The 13,047-nt window shown below is 39.0% G+C and overlaps 1 protein-coding gene across 1 annotated transcript; it reads right to left on the minus strand.

The window, feature by feature from the left end:
* Nucleotides 1-1,532: 1,532 nt before the first annotated feature.
* On the minus strand, nucleotides 1,533-4,371 carry LOC141430756 (uncharacterized). The gene is made up of 2 exons (XM_074091617.1): nucleotides 4,247-4,371; nucleotides 1,533-2,278 (listed from the first exon to the last, which is right to left on the minus strand). Exons 1-2 carry the CDS (start codon nucleotides 4,271-4,273, stop codon nucleotides 1,556-1,558), a joined length of 750 nt encoding a protein of 249 aa, XP_073947718.1. The 5' UTR covers nucleotides 4,274-4,371; the 3' UTR covers nucleotides 1,533-1,555.
* Nucleotides 4,372-13,047: the final 8,676 nt, after the last annotated feature.

A 13,047-nucleotide genomic window follows, 5' to 3' on the forward strand; every position in this document is an offset into this window, starting at 1 on the left:
ACAATATTCACATAAAGTTTTGACTTTTTTCACTCTATTTGCGGTGTGTTTGCTGCTCAAAGTTTAACGTAATTTGTCATAGCACCCAGAACAATTTCGTTTCTTTGTTCCCAGTTTTAAGCAAGGACCTGTAGCCAAATATGTATTAATTGAACAAGACACAGCGTTTGTTTTCGGTTACATTTGCAAACACTCACGGAGAAACCTATCTTTTGTTCTTATCACGAGCACTGCACTAGTAAAAATAGCCAATAATCTAGTGCGGTTATCGGGTCATTGGGCATCGGGTCATTAAGATCCTATACCGCACCAGACGTTATTTTTTTCCTTTCAGTCGGTGTAGGGCATAAAGGATCCGAGGGCGTTTTTTATAGGGACTGATTTCTTTGAAAGAGGCAATTCCAAAACAGTATCTGTCTCACTCATACTCAGCTGATAACCTATTTAAATTTATCCCGCACCAGCGGTAGGTCAAGTAATTTTTTCGCCGCACCGCAGGCTAGATGTGCATATGATCAATTCGACCCGAAACCGCAGTGAACGTGTTAAGACATGCCCTTAAGGGTCATTTGTACATTTTATTCCCTTGAAATCTGTAAATTTTATTTGTTGTAATTTAATTTAAATGTTTATTTGGGCACAAACGGTACATATTTTTAAACTTAAACATAGTTACAATTCGCATTAACCAATGAAGCTGCCACCAGTTATTTATACAATTATACATATAAACAAACGAACGGGAAAATTGAGCCGAAAACAGTTTGCTGACTAAAAATGAATATCTATAGAGACAATACAATAGAATACTTTTCGTGTCTATAAGGTTCCCACACGATGTTTTACTTTACCTTAAAGCTCATGGTAAATTCACAACGTAGTTTCATAAATTAATTTCGAAAACCTCAGAGCTGCGAGCTCGGGTTTGAACCCACGATCCTCTGCTTGAGAGGCCATAGGTCAAACTACCAAGACACTTGGCCACCAGAGCTTTTCAGGCCAAATATGCCGTGGAGCTGATGGCCGTTGGAGCCACCTGGTCCTTGAATGGAGATCATGTGACAGCAGTAGGGCACCTTGTTGCTAGTGGAAGCCATGATATCTTAAGGCAGCAGGTAGGGATTGAAGGAGACAAGCTGAAGATCGAGCACAGTTCCCAATCCATAGTGGGTCCCAGTGGCGTAGCGTGGACTAATGTAGACGTGGGCGAAGTCGTATCAGCGAGGTCCCTTTTCTATGGTCGCATCGCATTTAAAGAGGCCTCGTGAGGCCCTTTTAAGTGCGAGACCGTGCGCGAAGGCCCACTCCGCCCGCGCCTAGCTACGCCACTGCTGGGTCCGCGTAGGAACTACGGCCAGAACTCATTTTGAGAGTTAGCTTGTGCCCAGCAGTGGGACGGGTATAGGCCGAGATGACGATGACGTGCCATGGAAGAGGCCTATGTCCAGTAGTGGACCGATACAGGCTGAGAATGATAATGATGGTTATGATGATAAAGAAAAAAACCAAAAGGTTAAAATAAAACACAAAAAATTAACATGCATTTTATTCTGATTTAATAATCATCAAGGCGACCAAAAATGACGTCATGTAATTTGCTAGCAACAGCGGAGCCTTTCTTCTGTAATTTACTTAAAAAGGACAAAGGACCTGCAACTATGTTAGGCACAACAAATCCACCATTTACATCATTATATACTTCGTTATCATGTAATTTATGTATATGATTCGCAATGCTATCTCTAAACCGATCTACATGATCTTTAACATTAAAAATACCAAAACTAGGCCGTTGATTGACATGAATATTTTGTATAGTAGGTTTGGTTTCTTTGTCATTATCAAATTCTGCATTAACATGAAAAATACTTATAGAATTCTTTTTAAGATATTTATTTTTGTTGTCATGCGGATTTTCACCATCGAATTCATTAATGATACCATTGAAAAAATTGTCGAAGTCATCCTTATCATTGCGGTTGTTTTTGTCAATAGATACATTACTGTTATTTTGAAAAGTAGCATTATTTAAAGGTAGTTTTATAGTAAAATTTGCTACAATAGGGCCGTTATTTATCACTGGATTAGGAATATCATCTACATTTTCAGTTACTTCATAACTTGGTTTAGCTTTATCTGTTTTAATGACTGTAGGTTTGTCTGTCTGTATGTCTCTGGGTTTGTCATCGTATTCGTAGTCTTCATAGTCATCGGAGTGATTGTGGACGAAGAAATCTTCTTCTTTTGTAGTTGCTGATGATACTGTAGTTATGAACACCTGAAAAAAAAACTAGAATTATTTTCAATAATCATCAAGTCTGCATGACGCAGTCTTTTCTCGGGTAAGGTGGCATAAGCTGCAGATTTACTCATGGTATAGGTATTTCCTCACTTATGACGAATTTCAAATCTAAGTAATCCATCATCATCATCATCAGCCTATAGCAGTCCACTGCTGGACATAGGCCTCCCCCAAAGAGCGCCATTGCGCCCTGTCCTCGGCTAGACGCATCCAGCTTCTATCAGCAGCCTTTCGCAGATCGTCACTCCACCTGGCCGGAGGGTCCTACACTACGTTTGCCAAGACGCGGTCTCCACTCAAGAACTCGTTTACTCCAGCGGTTGTCGGTTCTTCGACAGATATGACCAGCCCACTGCCACTTCAACTTGCTAATTCTCGGAGCTATGCCGATGACCTTAGTTCTGTGTCGGATAGCCTCGTTACGGATTCCATAATAATAATCCATCTTAATTAATATTCTAAATGCGAAAGTGTGTGTGTTTGTATGTTTGTCCGTCTTTCACGCCGAAACGGAGCGACGGATCGACGTGATTTTTGGCACAGAGATAGTTTATGGGCCAGAGAGTGACAAAGGCTGCTTTTTATCCCTGAAAAAATGGACAGTTCCCGAGGGAACAGCGCGCGATAACCGAGTTCCACGCGGGCGAAGCCGCGGGCAAAAGCTAGTGTCCAATGTAAATGTCGAATAACTCAGAGAAAGATTTTAGGATTTAAGATGAAATGGACATAAAATGGGGGATGGGGTGGGGACCAGGTTCAAGTTAGTTGGAAGCCGCTACCAACTGAAACAACTGGAGGTCTATGGGGGAGGCCTATGTCCAACAGTGGACGTCCTATGGCTGATATGATGATGATGAGACATAAAACGCTATGATAGTTAATAGAATATTATGCTGTGTTAAATGAATTATGTATTTAGGTATAGATAGATAGATAGATAAAAAACTTTATTCACAAACATGCCATGACAATTCTACATAAACAAACGATTCAGATTGTTACATATTTAAATTAAGTTGTCACGGCACAGCCGCGAAAAGGCGCCGACTCAGCATGTGCTGCGACATTGCTGTCACAGCGCTGATATTCTGCCGGAACCAGTAGGAGTTGACGCACTCAGTCACATACAATTTTTACTCAAGTTACTATAATGTTTAATTTAAGGTTCAAATAACAAACAAACATAACAGATATTCTTTGAATATAGGTACCTAATACAATGGTATAGATATTTATCCTACTAACATTTTTGTATGTCCTAACAGGGTGTCATTGACTTTAAATAAAATAGTAACAACTTTTTAGCAATTAAATTAACGGTGTTATAATTAGTGATAATAACAAAACGGACACACTTTCAAAATGATATCACTGCACACAAAATTTGAATATTTTAAATGTTTTCATTTAAATAATTACTCATGCGAATGGAAAACCTTGAAAGTGATTCAAAAAGACAAAGAAAACCTAACGCAATACTAAGTATTCATTCGTTTTTGTGCTAAAAAAGAATAAGGAAAGGTGCACTCTATAAATAATCGAATTTAAATAAAAAAATGATGAGTATGCACATCGCTAATTCGGCTAAAAGCAATTATGCGTAACAATAATATTACAAATAATTTTATGCCATCCCATAGAGAACCGGATAAAAACTATCCTTTGTCCTTCTCCGGGACTTAAACTATCTGTATACCGAATTACATCTAAATCGGTGCAGCGGTTTAGAGATGATGTTACCTACAAACAAACAGACTTACAAACTTTCGCGTTTATAATATTAGTGGAAAATTTGTGGGAAATATGAGTGCATCTCACAGTAGTTTCATGTTCATAGTTTTAGTTCTATTTTAACGTACACCTTTTTGTTATTTTTTGTATATTTCATGTGAAAATAAATATTCTGTTTAATAGTTTTAGTTAAATTAATTTGCAAAAACTCACCATTAACAGAAACACTTTAAAAACCATCTTCTAGCCAAGCGTGCACTGGCTATCAACCGTCAAATTAAACTAATACGTATTTAGCCCGATTTGAAGCAAAAACTGCGGGCTTTTTATCAACCCAATAAATTACCGTTTCACTTTTAACTTAAACAGATACTGTTTGGTTTAACCTTACGTTTTCATTTATGTTATGCTCTGTGAGTCAGCTTTGGGAGAGTGAGTAATGGATGAAACTCGCACCAGGATGTATGAGTCCCTTGAAGTGGTAAAAGGAATTCACACGACAGTCTAATATCGTGTTCTTCATTCCTGAAGGTCGTGCCGTTCTTGGAAAGCCTTTACGGAGACGTTGACGAACTGCTTCCACACCACTCTGTCCTCGGCCTGTATCAGCGCTGCAGGCAAAGTGAGCCCCGTGATCGCCTTAATTTGATCCGACCATCGGGTTGGTGACCGTCCTCTGTTTTGTTCCTTGGGAAAGAAAATACCTTTGTATTGACGAGCAGAGCTTGTGTTATGGGTACTACGGATAAACGTGCTTAAATAGATAAAGACATATTTAATCAAATTAATCCGGATCACGTCTTAAATTGAGTTTAGCTCGACTTGTTTCGGACTAATAGGGAATATTACGCAAAGCTCTGCACAGGTGGCGACACTAGCGAAAACCGCCATGACAACGTCAGTTCTCTTTATATTTTGTCGCCATGACAGATCATGACCAAAGAGTATTAACACCCATAGCAATCATGACATTTATTAGTAACAAAATAACATGATATTTACATCAATAGTAACGATAGAGCTATGTTTCCGAAAATTTAATTGAAATAATTTGATATTATGGCATCCAACGGAAATTTAAGATACTCAAAAACTGTTTACAGTTCGTGCTAGTGTTGCACTCTGACGGCAGAAAATTGCAGTAATATTCCCTATTCGTAACCCAACTTCTAGGAGCAAACGACTCGGTGGCTGCTGCCACACGCGCACTGCCGTAAATATACGAGTAATATATAGATAGAGACATATTTAATTACAATATTAAAAACTCAAGACTCGGGAACAAACATTCGTATTTTTCATACAAGTATTTACCCCGACCGACGGGGGATCAAACCCGGAACCACAAGCTTCTGAGCCAGGTTCTCCTAACCATTGGGCTATTTAGTCGTCCTCTATATGTATATGTGAGCGCTGCTATGATGTCATCGACAGACATAGGCATCAAAGTTATAACACCCCTCACGTTGGTGGTTTAAAATAATAGTTGTTTATGTGGCTGGTGCATAATGAGAGGCATTAAAGTACGAGTGTGGTTTTATGAAACGAGCCGAAGGTGAGTTTCATAATAAGATCACACGAGTGTTTTAATGCCTAATTATGTATAGCCGCATACATAACTTTATCTACATGCATATCATAAGTTTTCTATAATATGTTCAGATATGGCCTGTATTTTGACTTTGACTTGACTTGACTTTGACTTTGACTTTGAATAATAATTATTATCTACATGCATGTCATAAGTTTTCTACAATATGTACAGATATGCATTGTTAAAAAAAGTATTACCGATACTTTAATGTAAACATTAAGATGCACCCGCAGATACCAGGTTTCTTAATAAAGGCCATTTGATAGTCGTTTCTGAACATATAATAGGGAAGTTATGATATGCATGTAGATAAAGAGTATTATGATGTCCTTTTTATTGCGCTTTTTAATACTTAGTTGGATCGTAGTTTTAATCCGTGACTGATTGGACGTCAGTGCGTGACGACAATGACCCTGGCAATGACTAAACAAAAACTGTCATCGGAAATCGTTGCTTGCACCTATCACGATACTGCTAAATCTATAATAGGTATATAAAATTCTCGGATCAAAAATGTTTGTGACAAAACTCCTTCGAAACGGCTTGACCGAATTTAATGTTTTTTTGTGTATATTCTATAGGTCTGAAAATAGGATGTAAACTATTTTTCATACTTCTACGCGAACGGAGTCGCGGGCAACAGCTAGTGATAATATGAATGAAAGAAAGAAAGAAAGAAAATGTATTTATTTGGTCACATTAAGACATACTTACCAAAAACAAACAAAGCAAAAGCGAAAAGAGCAAAATGGACACAAAAAGGGAATCCGGCTCAGCACGATGTCGCAAATTGCTTCGCAACGCTGATAATAATTTATGAATAAGTATTTATTAAAGTCCTGGTTAAAGCCGCGGGTTCACGGTGGATGCAAGCCGCTGCCAACCGAAGCAACTGGAGGTATAAATATGGGGGAGGCATAGACCAATATCAAAAAGCTATTTATCAAAAAGTGGTCCATTTTAAATATTTCAGTTGTCCACTCATCTTATATATCCTGACGCTATTTCAACACTTGTAAAACATAGTATTTTGACTTTGACTTTGACTTTGATACAAAACCTTGTGGAAAAGGTGATAAAAAGTCAGATAATCTTAGTTGAAGCCGTGGTGGCCGAGTGGTTTGACCTATCGCCTCTGAAGCAGAGTGTCGTGGGTTCAAACTCCGGCTCGCACCTCTGAGTTTTTCGAAATTCATGTGCGGAATTACATTTGAAATTTACCACGAGCTTTACGGTGAAGGAAAACAGCGTGAGGAAACCTGCACAACCTGCGAAGCAATTCAATGGTGTGTGTGAAGTTCCCAATCCGCACTGGGCCCGCGTGGGAACTACGGCCCTAGCCCTCTCATTCTGAGAGGAGGCCTGTGCCCAGCATTGGGACGTATATAGGCTGGGATGATGATGGATGATGATAATTGCTAAAGGCGATATTGAAATATAATATGAGTAGCGCTAACTGCACGCGTCGCGTGCATAGGATTGTACTTGCGCTCGCACGCTGGCGTGCACCCGCGAAGTGCACCCGCGCCTGCTAACGTCCCTTAACACCTCGACGTTTCGACCACATTGTCGGTCGTGATAAGTATACTCGCATGGTCGAATCGCCGAGGTACTTTTAGCACTGGAAGGTAGTCTTAATCTTGGTTTTCACAATGTTCGTTTTAAGGCCAGTTTTCTCTGATTCAAATTTCAAGTCCTCCAACATTATCATCATATCCCTGATGCTGTCTGAGACGAATTCGAGACCAAAAGCAGAGCATCAGCAAACTTCAATGTCAGTCTCTCTACACCAATCATCAGCCCATTGATATGGGAAATATCATCATCCTGGGACACTTGACAACATTTGACCTAGTCTTGAACTAAGCAAAGCTTGTACTATGGGTACTAGACAACGGATAAACATACTTATATAGATAAATACATACTTAAATACATATTAAACATCCAAGACCCGAGAACAAACATTTGTATTATTCATACAAATAATATGCCCCGGCCGGGGATTGAACCCGGGACCTCAAGCTTCGTAGTCAGATTCTCTGACCACTTGACAATCCAGTCGTCAAAATATAAATATTAGTTATTGTTATATATGTAGAATTATGAGTATGGTCCTTGTATGGTCATTACTATGTGTGGTTTATTAAGGATTGGCATTATAGCACTTACGAAGCGCCAGTGTTGCCATGCGTGGCGCGCTTGACAGAGCCTGAGATCTGGACGCGGGAAAAGCGATCGTCAATTGTCAGTTTGTAAAAGAAGTCTGGCCCGAGTCGACAGTCTCAGGAACTGTTACGCGTTTCTTTATTATTTAGCTAGGCTTTTCCTTAAGTTATTGTGAATCGTTATGATAGTTGCATTTCTAAGATTTCAGTGAACGAGTGTCGTATTGTTTTGGTTTTATCTTGACCAGAATAGTGGACTTTTGTTAGTTCTTCAAAATAGTTTCATTCTCTGCCCGAATCCCACTTGTTATGCCCACATTGATCATGTTACGGTCGGATCCCGGCTCTCTAAGTCCTATCTTACGACATATAAATATTGTTAATTGTTATTTCACACACAAACATCACGCCTGTATTCCCAAATGGGTAGGCAGAGCACACGAAGCCACTTTTAGCAATTTCAGGTTTTAAGTTTGACAAAAACGGTACAATAGTGACAGGTTGCTAGCCTGTCGCCTACGGTATACCTTAAGCTATATCCTCAGTCGCCTCTTACGACATTCACGGAAGAAATGGAGAGTTGTAATTCTAACCCGACACCACATGTTTATTGGTTAAGTTATTGTTATTATTCTAAATTATTGGAAAACCAATAAATAAAACGCAAACGGCACTTTGTAACGCTAAAGTGAACCAATTTAAGTGAAGGTCGTCGATCTATGGTACATGTACACATCGATTGTCGGCCCAAATGTATTATTTACTGGAAAACCCTGTGCTCTTCATATAAAATAGTAAATTATTTACGGCTCTGTACTTGGAGTAGACGATAGTAATTGGGACTGTATAAAAAAACATTACTCTATTGCTTTTGATTCGAGGTAAAATAACCTAACCATAAATATTTATTTTTTAATACAAGCTTTTTTGCTGACTGTACTTTTTGTTGACTGCACTTGCACTGTCACCCAAAATACATTTGCATACCAAATTTCAAGTCGATACTATTAACAACTGTTGAAGAGTTCCGTCCTGCGGAGACGATTCTGGCTGGACTACCGGGATGTCAATACCAGATTATTGTATTGTCACGTGATTTACATAAGTATTCCAAATTTCAAGTCAATCTGACTACTGTAAGTTGGACAAAATTAACTTGCAAGATTTGATTACAGACAGACAGACACGGGACAGGTGAAACTAAGTAAAAGCTTGTAAAAAAACTTGTAGAAATCATCAATTTGGTTGTATTCGGCGTGTATTTTTATTAAGTATAACTACAAACGTTAGGAATAGTTAGTAAAGGTACAAATAAACACAATAAGCTTTATCCTACTAATATTATAAATTGTAATACGAAAGTTTGCACGTATTTTTTTTCACCTCTTCACGTCTAAACCGCTAAACCGATTTATAAGAAATTTGGTATACAGACAGTTTGAGTCCCGGGGAAGAACATGGGTTAGTTTTTATCTCGGAAAATTGCAAAGTTCCCGCGGGATAGCGATAAGCGAATTCTACGCGAACGGAGCCGCGGCCAACGTACTAAATGTATTTAGATGTGACTTAACTTCGATCCTAATTCAAAATGGTCAATTCAACCCTGCAACCCTTGGTCCGCAGGGTCCTAGTGCCTTGAGGCTTCATAAAGAAATAACGAAGAAGTTAGGACGTCACAGAGGGCCGAAGAGCTGGCAGCTTCCTCGGACAAAGAATTAGCTTAGTTATTCAAAGAGGGAACGCTGCCAGGGCGATTAAGTATGTATGTATGTAAACTCTTTATTGCACATAAAAATAAAACAAAAGAAATACAAATACACAGAAAGGAGAGCAAAGACGAGATTATTCGAGTGTTTTACCACCTCATTTTTCTGGTCACATTTTTTACGAATTGGATGTAGATTTTGATGTCGTTTTCGATTATTTGTTCGAGTTCCTGTATTTCTACCAGATACTAAAAAACTGTATGATTCGGGCATTTTTACAAATGAGTGTCTAGAAAAATGAGACGTCCGCCAGCATCTTCGGTACCTTGCCCAAGGGGACTGCTTTAAATATGTAGGAAATTTGTTTTTAGCCTCCCACGCAAAAAGAGGGCTGTTGTAAGCTTAACGCCAATATCTGTCTATTTATCTGTCTGTATGTGTCATCGTAGCTCTCAAACGTATGGATCGATTACGATGCGTTTATTGCGTGAAAGCGAGTTTCTTGGCGATGGTTTCTAGCTACAATTTTGATAAAAATCGGTTTAGCTGTTTTCGAGATAATGAACTTTAAAATGACAAGTCGGGAGTTTTCAACTCTTATCTTATAAGTTGGTTAGGTCTTATTCAGTTTTAGTTTTTTTTAACCCCCGACGCAAAAATATTGGTTTGACCGTTATGTGTGTCTGTGTGTCTGTGTGTGTGTCTGTCTGTCTGTCTGTGGCACCGTAGCTCTTAAACGGGTGGACCGATTTGAATGCGGTTTTTTTATTTGATAGCAAGTTTTCTGGCGATGGTTCTTAAACATGTTTTATCAAAATCGGTTTAGCCGTTTTTGAGCTATTGAACTTTGAAGTGACAAACTTTAAATTAGCTTTAAGCTACTTGACAGAGTTCTAAGACCACTAGACTTAGTTTTTTCCTTTTAGTTTTTAAGGCAGTCGGGTTTTTAGATTTTTAATTTAATGTTTTTAACTGTCTGTTTATTTGCCACGCACAAATCATACAAACCCATCTACACTGACGCGTTTCTAACTCAACCAGGGCTCATCTTCAGAGCAACACAACCGCTCACCATGCAAACGTAGCTATCATAAGGTCGCGGGTGAGCAAAGTAATTATTTCAGTCCATTGATACATATTAAGCCTCCGCAAATATCTCCCGATTCAATAAATTATTCATAATAAATCTCTTTCTTGGAAAAGAAATCACGTGGACGATTTTCCATTGTACAGAACGACAGTAAGTCGTAACAGAGGTAATCCATTCATTTGATTTTAAGTTTAACCCAGTAGGTACTCGTATTCCCAGTGGGGTCGGCAAATGCTATTTTGGGAACTGGGTCGCTGGCAGCCTTTTATCGCAGCAGTCGCGATGAATATATAAAATACCAGCAGATGAGTAAACTAAGGGATTATTGCTATCTATTCTATTCTACTATATACTAATGGGAATTCCGATAAATTTTATTGAGGGTTTTTGAGTCCATCCCAGTCTATATACGTCCCACTGCTGGGCACAGGCCTCCTCTCAGAACAAGAGGGCTTGGGCCATAGTGCCCACGCAGGCCCAGTGCGGATTGGGAACTTCACACGCACCATTGATTTGCTTCGCAGGTTTATACAGGTTTCCTCACGATGTTTTCCTTCACCGCAAAGCTCGGGGTAAATTTGAAATGTAATTCCGCACATGAATTTCGAAAAACTCAGAGGTGCGAGCCGGGGTTTGAACCCACGACTCTCTGCTTGAGAGGCGATAGGTCAAACCACTAGCCCACCACAGCTCCCTTGGGAGTATTGGGGTAGAAAGTAGCTTATATGTTATTCCAGACGTTCAGCTACCTACAAACTAAATTTCATACAAATTCGTTTAGCCGTTATAGCGTGAAGGAGCAACAAACATACACACACGTTGGTACTCACTTACTTTCACATTTATTATTATTATTATTAGTAGGACTAGCTGTTGCTCGTGACTTTGTCTGTGAAGATTTCGTTTACCACGCGCTAGGGAATTAAGAAATTTCCCGGGACAAAATCTAACCTATTTGTCCTTTATAGTACCTATAAGTACTAATACTATTGTTGTGTCTTGTGTTGTGAATAAATGTATTTTCTTTCTTCTTTCTTTCTTTTATAAGTAAAAAAGTACATCGCCGTACAATATATCGGTCCTATGAATTGTTCCACAAATCCAAAAATTGACCTTTTTAAGGCAAATATTCGAGCGTCATTAACGTCCCACGTTTATATAACACAACGGAAAGACAAGTCACAAGAATTTTAATCACGCCAAATTCAGCATCGGTATCGTCTTCAATTTTCATAAAAAACAACCCTGGGCATTACCTCTTTTAATAACACCTGCGAAGACACCAATGACATAAAAAAACGCTGCAAAAACGCTGAATATTCGCCCTTTAACCCTCAAAGCCAAAAAGGGGTGGTATAAGTTTGACAGCTGTCTATGGCACAATAGCGCTCAAACGATTAGACAAATGATCTAATTTATTTTAATCGGAAGTTAACTTAATGCGGGTATCTTGACAGTCGAAAAACTTATGAATTAATTTCGGGCGAGAGGTTCAACTCGAAATTAATCCTTCTGCAATGGAATTAAAAATCAAGTTCATTTCTCGCTGATTTTTCTGCCCTCTAGCTAAAAGGCGGTTGTGAAAAAATCAAATTTGGCAATGGAGTCGAAAAACGCAGTGTTTTTTTTAAATTGATGCAAGTTTATATCGGTAAATTTTAGATAAAAAATAATAAATAAATAATAAATATCACGGGACAATTCACACCAATTGACCTAGTCCCAAAGAAAGCTTAGCAAAGCTTGTGTTATGGGTGCTAAGCAACGGATAAATATAATTATATAGATAGATACAAACTTAAATACATATTAAACACCCAAGACCCGAGAACAAACATTCGTATTTTTCATACAAAATATCTGCCCCGACACGGGAATCGAACCCGGGACCTCAAGCTTCGTAGTCACGTTCTCTAACCACCAGGCCATCTGAGCGTCTAAAATTAAGAAGTTTAGTTAGTTTAGATGCTAGTTAAATCTATGAATTGTAGATATCAACTAGCATCGATTTAAAATAATTACCGCGTTTTTCGACTCTTTCTCAAAACTGAATTTTGTCGTCAATTCGTTTCTTTGTGGCGGTAAAGAGGTTAATGTGTCAGTCTTTTTTTTTATTCGACTGGATGGCAAACGAGCAAGTGGGTCTCCTGATGGTAAAAGATCACCACCGCCCATAAATATCTGCAACACCAGGGTTAATGCAGATGCGTTGCCAACCTAGCGGCCTACGATGGGATACCTCAAGTGCCAGTAATTTCACCGGCTGTCTTACTCTCCACGCCGAAACACAACAGTGCAAGCACTGCTCACGGCAGGATTAGCGAGCAAGATGGTGGTAGCAATCCGGGCGGACCTTGCACAAGGTCCTACCACCTGCTAAGTCTTGCTTGTGATTGGCTCATTTAGGTATCAACCAATCACGGGCGTGACGCAAATGTCAAAGCTGTCAATCGGAT

Source organism: Choristoneura fumiferana, chromosome 9 (assembly GCF_025370935.1).
Source record: "Choristoneura fumiferana chromosome 9, NRCan_CFum_1, whole genome shotgun sequence".
NCBI classification, from domain to species: domain Eukaryota; kingdom Metazoa; phylum Arthropoda; class Insecta; order Lepidoptera; family Tortricidae; genus Choristoneura; species Choristoneura fumiferana.